The 18,594-nt window shown below is 38.5% G+C and overlaps 1 protein-coding gene across 1 annotated transcript; it reads left to right on the forward strand.

Moving 5' to 3' along the window:
- The first annotated feature begins 3,172 nt into the window (after nucleotides 1-3,172).
- LOC149202207 (uncharacterized) lies at nucleotides 3,173-3,745 on the forward strand. Its single transcript, XM_089401519.1, has one exon. The coding sequence runs from the start codon at nucleotides 3,173-3,175 to the stop codon at nucleotides 3,743-3,745; it is 573 nt and encodes a 190-aa protein (XP_089257645.1).
- Nucleotides 3,746-18,594: the final 14,849 nt, after the last annotated feature.

The raw sequence follows: 18,594 nt of genomic DNA on the forward strand, positions 1-18,594 counted from the left end.
TAAGAATCTCATAATTGGGGGAGACCTCAATTTTTCTTTGGGAACCGCCGAAGCTTGGGGGCCTCTCGCGAGGGAGGATCCCCTGTCAGATTTCTTTTCAAATGCTCTTCTTTCTCATCAGCTGATTGATGTAAATATCATAAAAGCCAAGCCAACATGGAGGAACAGAAGGTCGGGGGATGATAGAATTGCAAAAAGATTGGACAGGTTCCTCATCAGTGAAAGGCTAGCGTCCATTATTCCGTTGTTTCGGCAGTGGGTTGGTGAAGGAGGAAACTCGGATCACTTCCCCATTCTGCTGGAATTTTCAAAACCCCCTCCAAAACCGGCCGCGCCTTTCAAATTCAATGCCTCTTGGCTTCAGGAGGACTCCTTCATAAAGCTCTTCAATGAAACCTGGAGACATTCGGGTTCGGAGCACTCGGAGAATAAAGCCGGCCGCTTCATGGATAATCTGAAAAGACTTAAGAAAGCAGCCATTGAATGGGCTTCAGATAGAAGGAAAAAACAAATTGAAGAGCTAGTAAGCATTGATGAGGCCCTGGGGGTCCTTGAAGACCCTGAGTCTGATGCTTATGCATCTCCGGATTTGAAAGAAAGAATACTGGCTCTGGAAAAGAGAAGAGCGAAGATCTTATTGGATAGAGAAGAGGAGTGGAGACTGAAAAGCAGAGCTATCTGGTTGAAAGCAGGGGATGAAAATACAAAATTTTTTCATAATTATGCAAAAGGGCGGAGGAATGCAAATACTATATGGAAGTTGAGGGATTCGGAAGGCAGGGAGGCTTCCTCATTTGAAGACCTGTCTGCTATGGGAAAGAATCATTTTCAGTCTCTCTTCTCTGACCCTGGGGGGATTTCTTTGCCTGAAATAATCAGAACTGCCCAGGCTTTTCCTCGGTTTGTGGAGGAGGAAGATGCTGAAGATCTTTTTAGAGAAGTGTCAAAGGAGGAAGTAGAAAGTGTTATAAAGTCTATGGCGAAAGATAAAAGTCCAGGGCCCGATGGATGGACTATAGAACTCTTCACACACTTTTTTGATTCCATCGGGGCAGAACTTACTGAAGTTGTGGAGGAATCTAGAGTGAAAGGAGAAATCTATGGTCCGTTTAATTCAACATTCATAGCACTTATTCCAAAAAAGGAAGATCCTGGTTCTTTCGAAGATTTCAGGCCTATTTCTCTGTGCAATACCATATATAAGATTATAGCAAAGATCATTGCGGTTCGCCTGAAACCCATTTTATCGTGCTGTATTTCAAAGGAACAATTTGGATTCCTGGATGGGCGACAAATTCATGAAGCTATCGGGGTAGCACAAGAAACTATTCACAGTATCAGGCAAGCAAACAAGAAGGGGGCAGTGCTCAAAATAGACCTATCCAAAGCCTATGATAGGGTCAGTTGGACATATCTAAAGATGCTCTTGACACATCTTGGTTTCCAGGTGGGCTTCATAAGATGGATCATGGGGTGTATCACAAATGTAAATTTTGCTGTCCTGATAAATGGAGCTGCTTCTCATTTCTTTAAAAGTCAAAGAGGACTGCGCCAAGGGTGTCCGCTCTCCCCCCTGCTTTTCCTTCTTGCTGCAGAAGGCTTAAGCAGGCTTATTTTAAAGGCAAAAAGTTCAGGTTTGGTAAAAGGTTTGGAAGTTGCTGTCAACCTGTTCATTACTCATCTGCTTTTTGTTGATGATATTCTTTTGTTTTCAAATGGGAACTTATCTGAAATTGTAGAGATTAAGCTCATACTTGATCAGTTCCTGAAAGCTACAGGGCTTCAAATAAATGATAGAAAATCTCAACTAATTTTTGAAGGCTTCAGTAGACAAGAGGAGCTTTCGATTGCTGCTCACCTGCCTTTTGGAACTTGCAATATGGAACAACCATTCAAATATCTTGGGTTTTGGCTTAAGCCATCCTCCTACAGAAAGCAGGACTGGAACTGGCTAATAGCGAAGATTGAACAAAAAATATCCCATTGGAGCTTCAAGTGGCTGTCTAGGGCAGGAAGACTTACCTTGGTTAATTCAGTTCTGCAGGCTATTCCGGTGTTTTGGGCAGCTTTGACCTGGATCCCAAAAGGGATACTCCACAAAATAAAACAGATTTGCAGTAGGTTTCTGTGGTCAGGGTCCAAGGAGGATTTTGTACTCCCTTGGGTGGCGTGGGATAAGATCGCAAGACCAAAAGACTGGGGAGGATGGGGCTTGAAAAGTCCCACTGACTTTAGTCTAGCCTTAGCAGCAAAATCAGGTTGGCGAATCATATCTATGGAGAATCTCTGGACGAAGGTAGTCAAAAGAAAGTACATTGACCCTATTCCACTCGAAGATTGGATAAGAACCCCAAACAAGAAAGGAAGAAACTGTTCTGTTATTTGGAAAGCCACTTCGGAGGCTTTTAAGGTAATCGAACAAGGGCTGGCCTGGCGGGTTGGAAATGGAGAAAGCCTGAGGATCGGTAGGGATCCATGGGTGGGGTGCAGCGAAGGTTTCGCTCTTCCTCCAGGACTGCTCACTCACTTGGATGATATAGGAATAAGAAGCTTAAGGCAGATTGCAAGTATGGAGCAGTCATCTATTTGGGGGCAGGCTTGGAAGTCTGAAGCTGAGCTAGGAATAGACATCATCTGGAGGAATGAGTGGCAGCTCTTTCTTCAGGAGCTTAGAAGATCCAATGTTAGATTAAAGGACAGGCCGGATTCTCTGGTGTGGGCACATGCTGAGACAGGGCTTTATTCTCCAAAGGCTGGTTACAATTTCTTGATGAAGAACAAAGGCTGGAATCCTCCTGTTTGGTGGTCAAAGCCTTTGTTCAAATTAAAATGTCCTAAAAAAGCTAGAATTTTTTTTTGGTGTGCCTTAAATCATAAGATTCCTACTTGGGAAGTACTACAAACCCGTTTTAAGCAGGGACCTGGAAGATGCCCTCTGTGTTATGCGGATTCTGAATCCATTTCCCATCTTTTTCTTTCATGCCCGTTTACAAAGCAGGTATGGCATGAAGCGGAAAGGCTCTTAAATGTAAAATTAAGATGGGAGGGAGTTAGTTTGACCACAGCTTGGGAATATTGGTGGAACCACTTTCAAGAGAAGAACCTGAGGAATTTGCCTCCCATCATTTGTTGGGGTATTTGGCTTGCAAGGAATCGTAGTATTTTTAGAGAAATGTCGACCCCTGTGGCTACTATTGCCATTCAAAGCAACGCCATTCTAGACAGCATTCCGTTAAAGGAGGAACCTGCAAATTTTAATCAGCGGAAGGAGTTCCGCATTAGAGAGGGGATACCGTGGGCTTTCTTTGACGGTGCAGCCCAAAACAATTTCACGGGTGCCGGGTTGTGCATTCATCTTAGTACTTCTCACTCGTTAAAGGCTTCAGTAGGAATTGGAATGGGCTCAAATAACTTTGCTGAACTCACTGCCTTAAAGCTTCTTCTCTGTTGGCTCATCCACAAAAATATTCTTACAGTTCAGATATTTGGAGATTCGATGAATGTTGTTAACTGGGTTATTGGGAAATATAGATGCCAGCACTACATGTTGATGCCTTTACTAGAAGAAATTCACACTTTAAAACAGCAATTTAATGTTTTTTCTATTGATCACATATTCAGGGAATGCAACGAGGAAGCAGATGGGCTTTCTAAAACAGGTCTGCAGCAAGCTGTGGGTGTTTGGAGAGTAACTGAACAGTTTCAGGATCAGATCCGTGTGTCGGATCTCCCTCCAAATATATAGTTTTTGCTTCTACTTATATGCACTAGTTTATCTGTGGTTCATATGATAGCTGGTGGCATATGTACTTTGTTTAGTTTTTCTCCTATATATATGTTTATGCTCTGGTTTTGATAGAGCGGATTATGGTTTTTCTTCACTGTATGAGTTTCTCTGGGTTGTTTTCCTCATGAAAGGAGGCCCAGGAGACACTTGGACTTCAGTTTTATTTTCTGGGTTAAGGCTGCTCAGGCCGAGTACAGGAGTTTTAGATTAGCACTACGTAGGGGTGCTGATGATCCTTCTCAGAGGAGCTTTTGCCATTATCAGGCAGCTTTTTGCAGAATGTTAACTCATATGCTTTGTAACTTTTTTACTCCTTATAAAAAAGTTCGATTTTTTTCCTTGGAAAAAAAAAGAGAAAAAACTTGAAATTTCATCATCACATTTGGCCCAAAAATATAACCCATGTTCATGCATTTACCGGTATTTTTCTTTTTAAGTATTAAATCTGAGCACACTAATTTTTGAGTAGAAAGTATTGAATAAAAAAAATTATTTTCCATTAAAGATAAAAAGTTAAAGTGTGAATCCCAAGGGTTTGGGGTGGATATGGTTTTCTCCAGAAGCCCTCAACAGGTGGGTGGATACAGGAAAATTCCCCAAAGTATAGTGAAGGAATTTTAAGGCATCCAATCTCAGTTTGTTTTTGTGATCTCGGGGCTAGTTTAGGTGAGATCACAGTAGTGTGAGGGTGTAGGTGGTTTAACCTTTGGATTCCCTTACTTTTTCATGTATTGATTTATCCCATGAGATCCCACATTCATGCTTGGAATATGGCATGAGGGTGATTGGCTAAAAGAAATATTTGGTTCCACTCAATCTAAAATCGAGTGGTACATAGAAGTCCCTAACTTGGCTGGCTTTTGCATATGGTTAATAAGAGCTAAGTTACTCTTGTATTTGTTATTTTTTGGTAGCATCGGAAGTGATCTAGCCTTGAAAACTGGTGGAGAGGCTAAGGCACATGAGTTCTAAAGAACCAAGAAACCATTTGATCAAATTCCACCCAGATTGTATTTTATTAAAATAATGAATATTTTTAGTGGAGTTCCTAAGTCTAAACTTAGGGAAATTAAAATATTAATGGGTATATGATCTAAAAGGTGGACAAATTCATGTTTTAATCTTAGCCATTGATTATAGACTTAATCTCGGTCATTGAAGACTCAACAAGAAAATTATAAAATGGAGGCTTGGGGTTCATTTGGAAAAACACACAGAGAGATTGAGGAAATCAATTTTCTGAGGTGAGAAGTTCTCAGGAGGAAAATCGATTGGGGAGATCTTACAGTAGAGGGGCAGAGAGAATCCAAAGAAGGACTTTCCAGAGAATACTGACAGAGAGGCAGAGAGATCTTGTAGAGAGGCAGCACTGAAACCGGGAGAGATGACACAGAAAAGTTGCCTGTCACGCAAAATCCAAAACAGTTGGAATAGCTGAAACTATCAGGAACTACTGGAACTGTCAGGAACTGCCAGAACAACCAGGAAAGCTAACACAGAGGCAGTGCAGTAGCCAAAAGAGCTGACGTAAAAAAGTTTCCTGTCATGCAGAATCCAGAACTGTCGAAACAGCCAGAACTGTCGGGAACTACCGGAACTGCTAGGAAATGTCAGGAACTATAGGAACCCCTAGGAGAGATGACGCATAGGGAAGAGAAGGTGACAAAGGGATGACACAGAACCAGCGTAGAAATAGTTGGGGTTAGCTAGTCTTGTGTCGGATCAGCCGGAATTATGTCGGGTGAAGTGAGGTAAAACTCACTCAGATTTTCCGACAGTATTTTATCTGTAAAATATTGCTAAATGAGCATCCTATATTTGTATTCAAATATTTCTCCTGCATAATAATAAACCCTCAAAGCTCCTACACCGGTTTTCTCACATTGGGCTTTTCTGGGGACTATTGTGTCCAAAAATAAGTGCGTCCTATGTATCTTGTTCTTCTCTGTTTTCTGTTTCATGAGATTAAATATTTAATAAGTGTAGGTTGTTGAAGTAATTTGCTTCAGTATTTAGAAGAACAACTTGGTTAATGTATATTAAAAATCAAGTAGGTGAAGTGGATTCAGATTTGCTGCAATAAGGGTTCCTTCGAGTGTACTAATTTTCACATGGTATCAAAGCATTGATTTTGAAACAGGAAGAGCAGATCAAGTGCTGAGCAGTGAGGCTGAAAGCTGCACTTGACTTCAATTTGAATCCCCTTGAATGGATTGTGCAGTACTTGCTGGGAAGCAGATCTGATGAAATCTCTCTCTGAGAGAGATGACAGAGAACTACGATTTCCAATTCATGAGTTTGCAGAGCCGGAGGGAGTCACGCAGAGCCTCAATGTAGTGCTTGAAAAGGCGCAGTTTCTGCCAGAGCATGAATCTGCTAGAAAAGAAGAAAGACACGTAGAAGGGGAATTTTCTCCTCAGAGAAATTTCCACCAGAAAGTTCGAATTACTCACTTACTGAGTAGCTGAGTAGTGCTAAGCAGTGACTAGAGGGGTCAGTTCGATAGTTGGGTGAGATGGCATCGCATGGGCTCAAAGATCAGGATAGGTTGGATGGTGCCTCAAACTATGTCATATGGAATATCAGAATCTTAGATGTTCTAGAGGAATATGATCTTAAGGCCTACCTCGAAAGGGTTGTAGCTATTCCTGCTAACAACGATCAAAAGAAGAAATACAAGGCCGAGCACGGGAAGGCGAAGAGGCTCATTCTTGATGGATTTCAAGATCATGTGGTCTCACACTTGCAGGGAAAGGATACATCCTGAGAGATGTGGGAAGCCTTGTCTTCTTTGTATGAAGACTCTTTTGAACAATTGAAGATGTATTTGGTGCAGAAGTTGCAATGGAATTTGATGCAGAAAGGATAAGGTGTGAACCTTTATCTTTACCGTCTTCAGGACACTAGACACCAGCTTGTTGTAGTGGGGTCCACTCCTCATCCAACTGTAATGGTGAGGATAGCCCTGAATGGAGTCTCAGATGAATGGCAAGTTTTCATCCAAAGCATATTGGGTAGATAAAAACTACCTTCATGGGAGGATATGTGGGCGGCTCTTCAATAGGAGGAGTTAAGGAGGGACCTAGCTAAGGTCAACCTCAGTGGCAGCAGTGGGAGTGGCACTAAGAATAAGGAGGAGTAGGAGAACACAACTCTGGCATCGAAGGGACAACAGAAGCTAAAATGAAAGAAGGAAATTTCAAAGGTGAAATGTTTCAGTTGTGGTGAGATGGGCCACTATGCATCCCAATATCCTTTGAAGAAAAAGGACAAGGATGAGAAACATGATCCTAAGGTTGCTTCAACAAAGATTGATGAGAATGAGTTTGCCATGAGTGCCCACACATCTCCTGGAGGGAGATGGGGTGATATTGAGTTGTAGTCGGGAGGACTACATGTGGGAAGGATCCTTGAGGAGTCCACCTCTTGGATCAATTCCTTGCTACGGGAGCCCAAGGTTTAGCAATAGTGAGATGGACTTAGTGTCAGATGATGCAGTGGATTGTTTGGAGGACAGATGCAGTGACTTGGGACCAGAGACTGATCAACGCAGAGCAGGGTTGGTAGCATTGCAGATGGCATAAAGCAGAGGTCAGTAACAACGCAAAATATTCATAGGGTTAGCAGCAGTCAGACTCCAACATTCATTGTATTATTTTGAACACAATTGAGTTCAGTTAATTTTGGATGTTTTTCAGTTGCTTTTCTCAGCAACTGAGTTGCAGTACGGATGAAGTGTTAGCAGTGGCAGTGCTAGCAGCATAACAAATGCAGCATTTGACAGGGAGTTGTAGTACAGATGCAACAGTGGCAGTGGCAGTGGCAGTGTCAGCAGCAAAGTGTTGGTGGTAGCAACAATGCAGAAAGGAGGTGCTTTAGAAACAAAGCAGCATGCAGGTGGACATTGTTCCTAGAGCACTTCCTTCACTAAGATGGAGTGTTATTTTTTGGTAGCATCGGAAGTGCTCTAGCCTTGAAAATTAGTGGAGAGGCTAAGGCACATGAGTTCTAAAGAACCTAGAAACCGTTTGATAAAATTCCAAACAGATTGTATTTTATTAAAATAATTAATAATTTTAATGGAGTTCCTAAGTCTAAAATTAGGGAAATCAAAATATTAGTGGGTATTAATCAAAATATGGGTGAGAATGATCTTGAAGGCAGATCAAGTCATGTTTCAATCTTAGCCATTTACTAGAGACTTAATCTCAACCGTTGAAGACTGAACAGGAAAACTATAAAATGGAGGCTTGGGGTTCATTTGGAAACTGATCTGAATTGGGGAAGATTAGTAATGTTGTGCTAATTTCCCTCATCAAATATAAAAATGTGCTTGAGGTTTATACTCCAAAATAGCAAGTAAAATCATGAATTTTATGTGTTTTTACTTAAGTTAGTTTCATGACTAAAACTTAAAACGTGAAACTAAAACATTGAATCGAAGCATGTATCAAACAATAATACACCAGCCATTGATAAAGGAGTTCATCCCTCCTGGGATACATCTCCTTGGATCAGCTCTAAAAGCATGATCCCTTCTCATTATGCTCAAATTTCTTCAATGGTAAAGAGTACATAAGTGTGCTAACAAAAAGAGTGGCTAGTTTCCCCTTCAAGGAAAAATTCTTCTACAAAGAACTCTCACTCTAAACACATGACAGCCTACAATTAGTCATGAAACAGACAGCAAGATAAGGGCTCTCAAATCAAGAACCCATACTCCAACTACCAAGAGCATAAACAAGTACAACAATCCACTTGAAGTACTTAAACAAGTCTCTTTCTCCATACACATACAGCGCAAATAAGAAATAAAGCTATAACACTGTTGTAATGGCTACTGCAGAAAACATATGGAGGCTGGAAGACCCCTGCAAGGTCATCTTCATTTTGGAACTCCATAAATTGAATCAACACTCTGGTTGACTAAGGCACCCATAGGCTTCACTTTGCTAAAATCCTATCCATAAGTGCTCCTTTGATCTTGAAACATGTTCCAATGAGTTCAGAATTCCCAAAAATGGCTACCTAGCTTCTTTTTTTGCATCCCATTTGGTCGAAAATTGTCTTAGTTATGAGTTCTGTCAGTCTTTCCATAATTTTCTCCTCCAAATCTAGCTTACTGCCAGTTAAATTTATTATTCACAGTTAAAACTAGCAGTTTCGCAGAAATCAGTGGTCCCACTATCTTTCCCGCATATCTCGCAGTTAAGGGCCGAGTGGTCACATGCGGAGTGGTGGTCCGGTGGTTAAGGCTACAGTTCCATAGCCCTGTTGGATATCACAATTGCAATCGGCTATTAACGAAGAGATGGATGTCAACACTCCTTCAGAAATTGTGATCACCGATCTAGCGGACCCAACAATTTATAAATTACAAATATGAAATCATATCGTATTCAGGTCTTATCGCTTATCGCAATCAACGGATAACCCTAGGCCCAAACAGCAGGCACTCTGCAATACACTGATTTGCCAAAATTATGAAACATAACATATAACATATCGCATCCGGCAGTCCTATCACAATCGACACTTTCCCTTGGCAGATATCAAAGTCCATACATTGAGATAGCAGCAGACCCGTCGGGGTTATAAACTGGAAACTAAAGTCGCATCACATCTGGGATATCCTATCACATTTCGCATCAGCAGAGAACCGACGATAATGTAATGTGGTACTTTCTACAATTGCGGTATGCAATAAATTGAATTGCAATTGTGTTTGAACTGGGAGTCGATTCTTAACTTATCCAATATGTGATTGTGATATCGCATCACAACCCATCCTGCCGAGGGCCGATTCTACAACACCTTCCCCTTCACCGATTGCGATCGCGATTTGCGATTGCCTTATCGCATCGCAATCCTTCCTGCTTGGGGGACGATTTCTAATGTCGACCTGACTTTTGCTCCAATATGCAATATGCAGGGGCCAATGGAAACCTACCACTTGGTGTTTCCCCATTCATTGGGACCTTTTCCATTTCATCTAATCTTGCCATGTGAGCAAGTCAAACCTGAACTTTGACTTGCTCTAACTTCTACATACGAGCTTTGATTTGAGTGTCGTTCACACCATTGGATTCAAAATGATGATCTATTCAATCTAAAGCTAAGATTATCAAGATTCTGACACTTTTATTTTTTTGGCAAATTTTGAGCTCTTGATCAAAAACACAGACAGATTCTAAGGTGGGAAGTTCTCAGGAAGAAAATCGATTAGGAAGATATTGCAGCATAGGGGCAGAGAGAATCCAAAAGAAGAAATTTCCAAAGAATACTAATAAAGAGGTGGAGAGATCTTGCAGAGAGGCAGCGTAGAATCTGGGAGAGCTGACACAGAAAATCTACCTATCACGCAGAATCAAGAACTGTCAAAACAGTCGAAACTACCAGGAACTGTTAGAACTACCAAATAGCCGAGAAAGATGACGCAGAGGTAGCATAGTAGCCACAAGATTTGACGCAGAAAAGTTGCCTATCATGCAGAATCCAGAACTGTCGAAATAGCTGAAAATGTCAGGAACTATCGGAACTGCCGAGAACTACCGGAATTTTCGGGAACTACTGGAACTGTCGGGAACTGCCAGAATAGTTTGGAACTGTCGGAACTATCGTGAGAGATGATGCAGAGGGAAGAGAAGGTGACGCGGGGCTGACACAGAGCCAGCGTAGAAATAGTTGGGGTTAGCCATTCGTGTGTCAGATCAGCCAGAATTCTGTCGAGTGAAGTGAGGTAAAACTCACTCAAATCTAGTATTTTCTCTGCAAAGGATTGCTATATGAGCATCCTAGATTTGCATAGATATTTCTCCTACATAATAATAAACCCTCATATTTGTTGCACCATTTTTCCCGCATTGCGTTTTTCCGCGGACTATTGTGTCCAAAAATAAGTATGTCCTATGTATCTTGTTCTTTTCTCTGTTTTATGTTTCATGAGATCAAATATTTAATAAGTGTAGCCTACAGAAGTAATTTTCGTCAGTATTTAGAAGAATAACTTGGTTAATTTATATTAAAAATCAATTAGGTGAAGTAGATTCAGATTTGTTGCAATAGAGTGTAGGAATTTTCACAGTATTCATTTGGAATTATACTTGTTATTATGTGGTTTTAATGGTTTTTCTATCATTTTTATTTATTTGGTTATATGTTGGTTATAAGCATGGTTTTATGATAAATTCAAGTTTTGGCTCTTGTCATGTTTTTACTTACAAATGATTGGTTAATTAATGCATGACCTAATGGATTTTATGGAAACTATGATGAGAGGGCATTAGACCTTCTTGATGTTTCTCAGATAAGTTTGAAGATCTCTATGTTAAGATATGAATTCATGACCTATAGATTTCATGTTCGCCATGTGTTTGACGGAATGACAATCATGGTTAGGCCTAGGTAGGTCAAGTCCTTGATTGAGTTTTTTGTTAGAGGATTTTTCCTTGTGGCATTTATCATTCTGGAAAGTTTTAGTAAGTTCTAGGCAGAGGTCTGGATCCTAGCACTGAAAAAGTGCCTCGGATCTCACAATCGCTAGCACAGAACTAGATGAAAAATACTGCAGTCGCTCCCTTGCAGGCTTATGCATGTGACTGGAGGGTTACAGTCGAAATCAAGCAGTATTATGCTAGCGTCCAGGGCTACAGATCAGTGAAAAAGCAGGTTAACTCATGGCTTTCACAACAGGAAGGGAGGTTTAACTCTTGGGGGTTCTGTAGCACCTAAGGGAAGTCAGTAAGGTATTTTTTTGTCGACTCCATTTCCTTAGGGTTATACAGGAGGTTGATTCATGTCATAGTAGCCCTCAACTCATGTTTACCTCGGGCAAGATGGTTAAAGGGGGTAGTTATGGGAGGAGGCGTTACAGTAATAAAACCATATGGCGCAGGAGAAAGACGACACCCATTATGCTACCAAATTTGTGGTTATGTCTACAAACATTTTAAGTTTTTCATTCTTAATTTTTTAAGATCATATCCCTTTCGAAACCCCTATTTCCAACACCCTATCTCATGGATGCTTTTTCCAAGGCATAGCAGCACATATACACATGTTTTATGAATAGGAGTAGTGTTCAACTTGGTAAAAAAAAATTAGATTTAGAATGATCTTGATATGCAATTGATGGAAGCACAATGGTAAATAAAATAAGTGATTCTTCAACATTTGGGGTGGTAAAATATGTTGTAATAGTGGGGCCCAAGGTTTTGACCTCAACTAAGGAGTTTGAGGGTGAGAACCTTGAGAAAAATACTTTGGCTTCTTCTTTATAAAGGCTATTATAGTTGTATTTATGGTTTTTTGGTTTGTTTCAAGCCATAGTTTTATACCCACTATAATATAATACCACTTGGTAGATGAAGGTTGAATGAGGCTATAGAATGTATATATATCATATTATAAACTACTATTTTCAATACAATGAGAAAGAGGCGAAGCTTTAAGCTCATTAGTTTTTTTTTCTTGAGATGAAGTTCTTTATAATGTTTCTCCAATTGAAGTATGTGGCATCATCATTGAACAACCTACATTTAGTACCTACATGGGAAATATGGGTCTATACCTAAGAATTGGCATGTACAACTTGTAAGTTTTACATATGTGATCATAAAATCTTCACCATTCTAGTCAATGGAGCTTATTTTAACTAATAATTTTAATGAGATAATCACACTTTCTTAATTTTTTGTTCTTTTGATAGAAATACCAACATGAGACCAAGGTACATTGGTATATTCCTCTTATTAGGATTAAGAGAATAAATTACTCAACATTATTTATATTTTGATGCAATGTTGAGACCGTAAAACAATATAGTGACATGTTTGAGGATCCAAAAGTAGGACCAATGCACTATCCAATACAACATATAATTGGCCTCATTTGGGATCACCATTACCCAATGGCTTGATGTATCAGAAATCCTCATAGGCTCATAAAATCTTCCCCTTCACTCCTCAATCATGCCCACCCCCTCTAATGCTCTAGGATCAAACCAACGTGAAATTATTGCTCAATTTGAATATCATCTAGTCCAAAACCTCGTATGTGATCCTATTCAAAATCCCACTGAAATGGGTAAAGCCCCCTTAGATCCAATAGATAATAACCCTAAATTATTCCCCCTCATGTAAGGTCATAACCTCATGACTCAATGATGATATCAATCATCCTCATATTTAACCCATCCCAAGTCTCAATTTTCCCTCCACAAATGAAGCCATGGTTGAAATATCTAAATAAGAGATAGAAAAAGAATCAATTCCAATAACAAAGTTACGCGTAATGTGGAAGAAAAATAAAACATAAAACATAAATGGGAAGTTGTAATGAAAAATGAGAATAATTTGGGAACTCGATCCACTTTAAAAAAATGCATTTAGACAAATCTCAAGAAGAACAAGGATCATGTCAACACCCAACCCCATAAAGGGATAACCATAAATCCCCAACAAATAATGAAGATAACCACCTAGAATTGAAACAGTTTGGGCTATCAAGACAAATAGAATCTTGTTAAAAATATTCTCAAACTAGAATCCCCCAAAATCCTACTACTCTAGGAAACAAAAAATGAAGGAATATGATGTCCTTCAAAAATATTTTTTCTTTTGGTATACTGACAAAGGATTAGCAGTAAGTTCTTGGGGAGCTTTGGACAAACTTTGTACTCCTTGGAATTTTTCCATCTTCCATCTTTCCTCTAGTGCTTTGTCTCCACATTAGTCGCTAGTAAGTATTATTCATCTCCCTTTTGTTGAAAAGGTCAATGTGATTATCATTTATATTCCAAATAATTTTCAGTAAAAACTCTCTTATTCGTGCTCCTTAATGGATTTATCAAGTCGAGAGAAGGATATAAAAACACAATAGTCGGAGAATTTAACACCACAGTAATCCATAACAATAAAAGAGGTGGAAGTATAGTAAGAGACCCCTTTAGGGAGTATATGGAAGATTTTATCTTATCCCTAGATTTATTGAATGTAAAACCATGTAAAGGAAATTATCTAGTCCACTATACTCTTGGGGCCAAGTCACATTACAACTAGGTTGGACCGATTCCTAGTCTCTAGTGAGCTCTTGGGGAAATGTAGTTCTCTTTCCTCATACATCCTATCCTTGTCTAGTTTAGATCATAAACCTATTTATCTCAACCTTTTAGACTCCCTAGATCTTAGTCTTATTCCTTTTCAATTCAATCACATGTGGTTATTATCTCCTTTTTTGGATCATGTGGCTCAATCTTGGTTTGGGTAGATTAATGGATCTTCAATCTTCACTTAGGAACAAAAACTCAAAAAAGTGAAAGTTTTTTATCAAAAAAATTGCTAGGAAAAACTATAAATCCCATGAAATAGAAGTCTCCCAGTACAAGATTGAATTGGAAGAGATTTAGTCCCTAAAAGAAGAGTCTCACTCCTCATTTGAAATATTCAGAAAAGAAAGGTAGGTATTTAACAAGTATCTCAAAGCACTCTAGGCCAAAGAGGAAACTTAGAGGCTGAAATCCCACAACCATTAGCTTCAATTAGGGGATAAGAATAGCATTTTTTTCATATTCAAGCCAAATCAAGAAAATGGAAAAATATAGTGAAAGAAATAAAAACAAAATATGGCTAAGTGCTTTCCCCCTTCAATGAAATAAAAGAGGCAGCTACATCCTTCTTTCATAACATGTTCTTAGAACTAGGTTCAATATTCTAAGAAAAGTTATAAGGAATTAAAAAAAAGTATCCCCCACCTTATTTTCATAGAGAATAATGAGGCAACGTGAAGCAACAAAACTTATAGCTTATTGTCTTTAATGTAAAAATACACAAAAAAATATTTTGTAATAATCATTATATATATATATATATATATATATATATATTTTGTAATAATCATTATCTATATATATATATATATATATATATATAATCTACAAGTGTTATTGAATTTTACAATGAGGCCCTGCTTATATACCTAGGTAAGTGTCCTTTCATGACTGGGCATGTCTTTAGACATGCATTTTCACTTAACTTAATGACTATTTAGCACAATCATTATTTTATTATTTGATTATTTACATTATTTATATTTATTTTCATTTGTTATGAATTATATTCATAACATTGCCTTCTTCTTCGAAAGCTTTGTCCTCAAAGCCTATTGCTCACACTTTCCTTCATATTGTCACATCATTTCGTTATGTATAATTTGTCAATAATATTGTTGGGTTTATCCATTTTCACTTCTTCTTTTATATATATATATATATATATATATATATATATATATATATAAATAGTTTAATTTAATTAATTTTAATCATTTTAATTAATTAACTAAATTATGTGAATATAATTTACAATGTAGCATATGCTGAGAAAAAACTCAACCCACATTGTAACTATGTGGTAACTTGTTTCAAGCCACGCTATCATGACCACGCGTTAACGCTCGCGGTGTATCAATTGAACTTATATATATCAAGCCACATGAATCGATGCAGCAATTACACATGATCCATGCCCGAATTGATGCCAGAACGTGTTCACCCTTCGACCGGGCATGTCGCTCGGGCACACCGATTGAAGAAATACTCACCATCACCTTCATAGCCCAACCCTCAGAGAGACAAAATGCGTCAAATCCAACAAGTCCTATCTCTACTAAGGTTTTCAAATCAAACCCTACATACCATAGCAGAGTATCTCTTAAACGTAGAGCATGGAAGGCCATGACCAGCAACCAATGGCCGCTCTCTACATTCTCCCACTCTACTAACCAAACCCTCTCAAGAAACAATGGGACCGACATCAATTTTTCTAGCAGGGGTAATTGCTCGTCATCTGCCTCCATGTATTCAACCCCAACATGGGGATCGTCATCAACATGTGTGTCATTAATGAAAATTTTTATGGATGGCCTAGAGTTCAAACCCTCTCCATTCGAAGCCAACTTAATGGCCGCAGAAGCGCATAATTGTTTTATAAATTTTAGATTTTTCTCTTCCTCTCGGCCCCGGTTAGGGTTCTTTGTGTTACTCACGAGATGAAAACCATCAGCATTGATTATGTAAAAGATCAATTTGCCCCCCTTGATGCCAAGAGTTTGTAGAAGATCCTTTGGTGAACCCTAAAGATCGACCTTCTTATTCTTGTTGAGAGAAAGATTAGATGAGGGCGGAATTGAGTAAATTTTAACGACCACTTCATCGGTTCCCCATTATCTTCAGCAATATTTGATCTAGCTTCATATAATATTGCTAGATGCATATATGCATTTGCTTGTTCTGTAGCCAGTTGAGTCCATTCCATCTATTCATGAACCTTTTTTGCAATATTTCGTCACAATGTCATCAAGATGAAGCTCCCCTTTTGTTCGAGGGAATTCTATTGATGTTGGAGACACTTCCATATCTGGAAATCTCTCACTGCTAGTAATTTTTTCTTTCTCTATATCATGTATGTGACGCGAATAATTTTCCTTCTCCGATAAATATCTATCCCAGGCTTCAACAGTGCTTTCTTGATTGCACTTGTTTAGATTCTCCATGGAGTGATCTCCCACCATTGGGTTATTCGGCATGGCAGTCAGATTACATGGGATACTCAGTTCAATCATTTCGTCCAGTGAAGATCCTTGGTGTGTTACATATCTCGAGCAAAGAAATACTTGATTGACATATATAGTTTTATGTGGTTCTGAAACATAGATAACTAAAGGAGGCTCACTAGAGAAAAGCATTAGCCTCCAGCTAAAAATTCTTTGAATTATAGTAACCCATTTTGGCACGATTGCATATCTCAATCCACTCAATTCATGTACAATACCCTTTTGTAACATTATATCAGCTTCCTTCAATGACATCATATCATTTTCCTTTATGAAACCAATCTACATCAAATAATCATACAAAAGTTTCTTAAAATATGTTTTCAACTCATGGATCTCAGAGCATTCAATCCTTTCAGGGTTTAGTCATGACGAAGAAACCCCATGCTCATGTTTCCCACAAAAAATGTTGTTTGAATTGACATCAGGAAGGTGGGGAAGTCGATAAACCTGTGAGACCGAAGAATGGAATAGATGTTGGAAGCTATGTTCTAGCCAGATTTGGGTAGAAAAGAGTTTACAGGTATTCTATTCTCTCTAGTTTTATCAAGCAGACTAATTTCAAGAGGGGGCCAATGAGGATGGCTATTCTGGGTTTCATTTGATATCTCATTTGCAATCCTATATAAGGATTCATTGAAAGCATGGATACAATTGTTAGGTATTACTTTAGAGGGCTTCATGTTTAAGAGGACAGCCAAATAGTTATTCAAATACTTCTGAACAAGTCCTCTAAGATCTGAGGGATATACACTTGGTTGCACAGGAGCTTGAGAGGCAAGCCACATTAGACAATATCTTAAACGCCCATCATTAAAGAAGCCTCCTCTAGCACCACTAGCCTCATTTTCTGTAATAGAAATTATTGACAGACTGCCAATTTTTGTCTTGTCCAAACAAAGAACCAACACCTTTTTTATCTTAGCATGCATAGATCCAATTAGTTGTTGATTCTGTGGCATGCTCTCTTCACAATTTTTGGAGTTGATGATGAGAAGGGGAAACTTCGAACCAGATGGAATAGTATTTACTAGACTCTACAATCTGGCTCGCTCAATATCCCACTGAACATCTTTAAGAAGCAAAAAAATAATGCCACTAGCCCCTAAACATGCATCCTCTCTTTCCACATCAAGATCAATTTCATTTGGATCATCATCTTGATCTATATCAACTTCATTAGAATCATTCTTAGACTTCACAGATTCTTTAAGCTGAATAAATTTGCTAGTAGGCAGCAAATTGCAACTTTTTTTTGAACCTCTGGCCAATCTATTATTTGTAGCTCCTTTTGGCAATATAGATACCTCATGACTTAAAGGTTTTTCATATTCAGAATCATTAATTTATTCTTTAACACTTTCCTCACTGTTATGATATTTTCATCTTCTTGTTTCTCAAGATAGTCCTCATCCACCTCATATTGATCCTCATTGTCGTCATTTTGATCAAAATCTTCTTCTCCTGCTTCATCTTGTTCTATTTCTTCATTGTCGCTATCATATTCCTTATTATCGATTTCCTTTAGGCATGCTTTAACTTTTGCATATGGATTTTCCCATTGCTGAATCTTTTCTCGAATTTTACTAAAATTCTCAGTGCATTCAAGACGTAAACATAATGGCATATTGTGTGGCAAACAACATTGAAAGACTCGCATGGCTATATTGTGTGGCAGGTAATTTTCAAAGACTCGCATGGCTCTGATACCACTAAAGCAACAAAACTTATAGCTTGTTTTCTTTAATGTAAAAATACACAAAAGGTATTTTGTGTCTGTATATATATATATATATATAATGTACAAGTGTTGTTGAATGTTACAATGAGGCCCTGCTTATATACCTGGGCAGGTGTCCTTTCATGATTGGGCGTGTCTTTAGACATGCCTTTTCACTTAACTTAATGACAATTTAACATAATCGTTATTTGATTATTTATTATTTACATTATTTATATTTATTTATTTGTTATGAATTAGACTCATAACACAATGACACAAGAAATCATAGAGGAAGAGCTCTACAAGGATTTCAAGAAACTAAAACCAAATAAGGCACCAAGACTAGATGGATTGACACCATGTTTCTATTTCAAATGTATGAATATTATTAAATAACATCTTCTAAGGATGTTACTATATATACTCCACTCAGGTTGCATGGGAGGATGCACAAACTCCACTTCCTTACCTCTTT

This window comes from Pinus tabuliformis, chromosome 2_1 (genome assembly GCF_031772625.1).
Source record: "Pinus tabuliformis cultivar Carrire ecotype Pingquan chromosome 2_1, CPIR1, whole genome shotgun sequence".
Lineage (NCBI taxonomy): Eukaryota > Viridiplantae > Streptophyta > Pinopsida > Pinales > Pinaceae > Pinus > Pinus tabuliformis.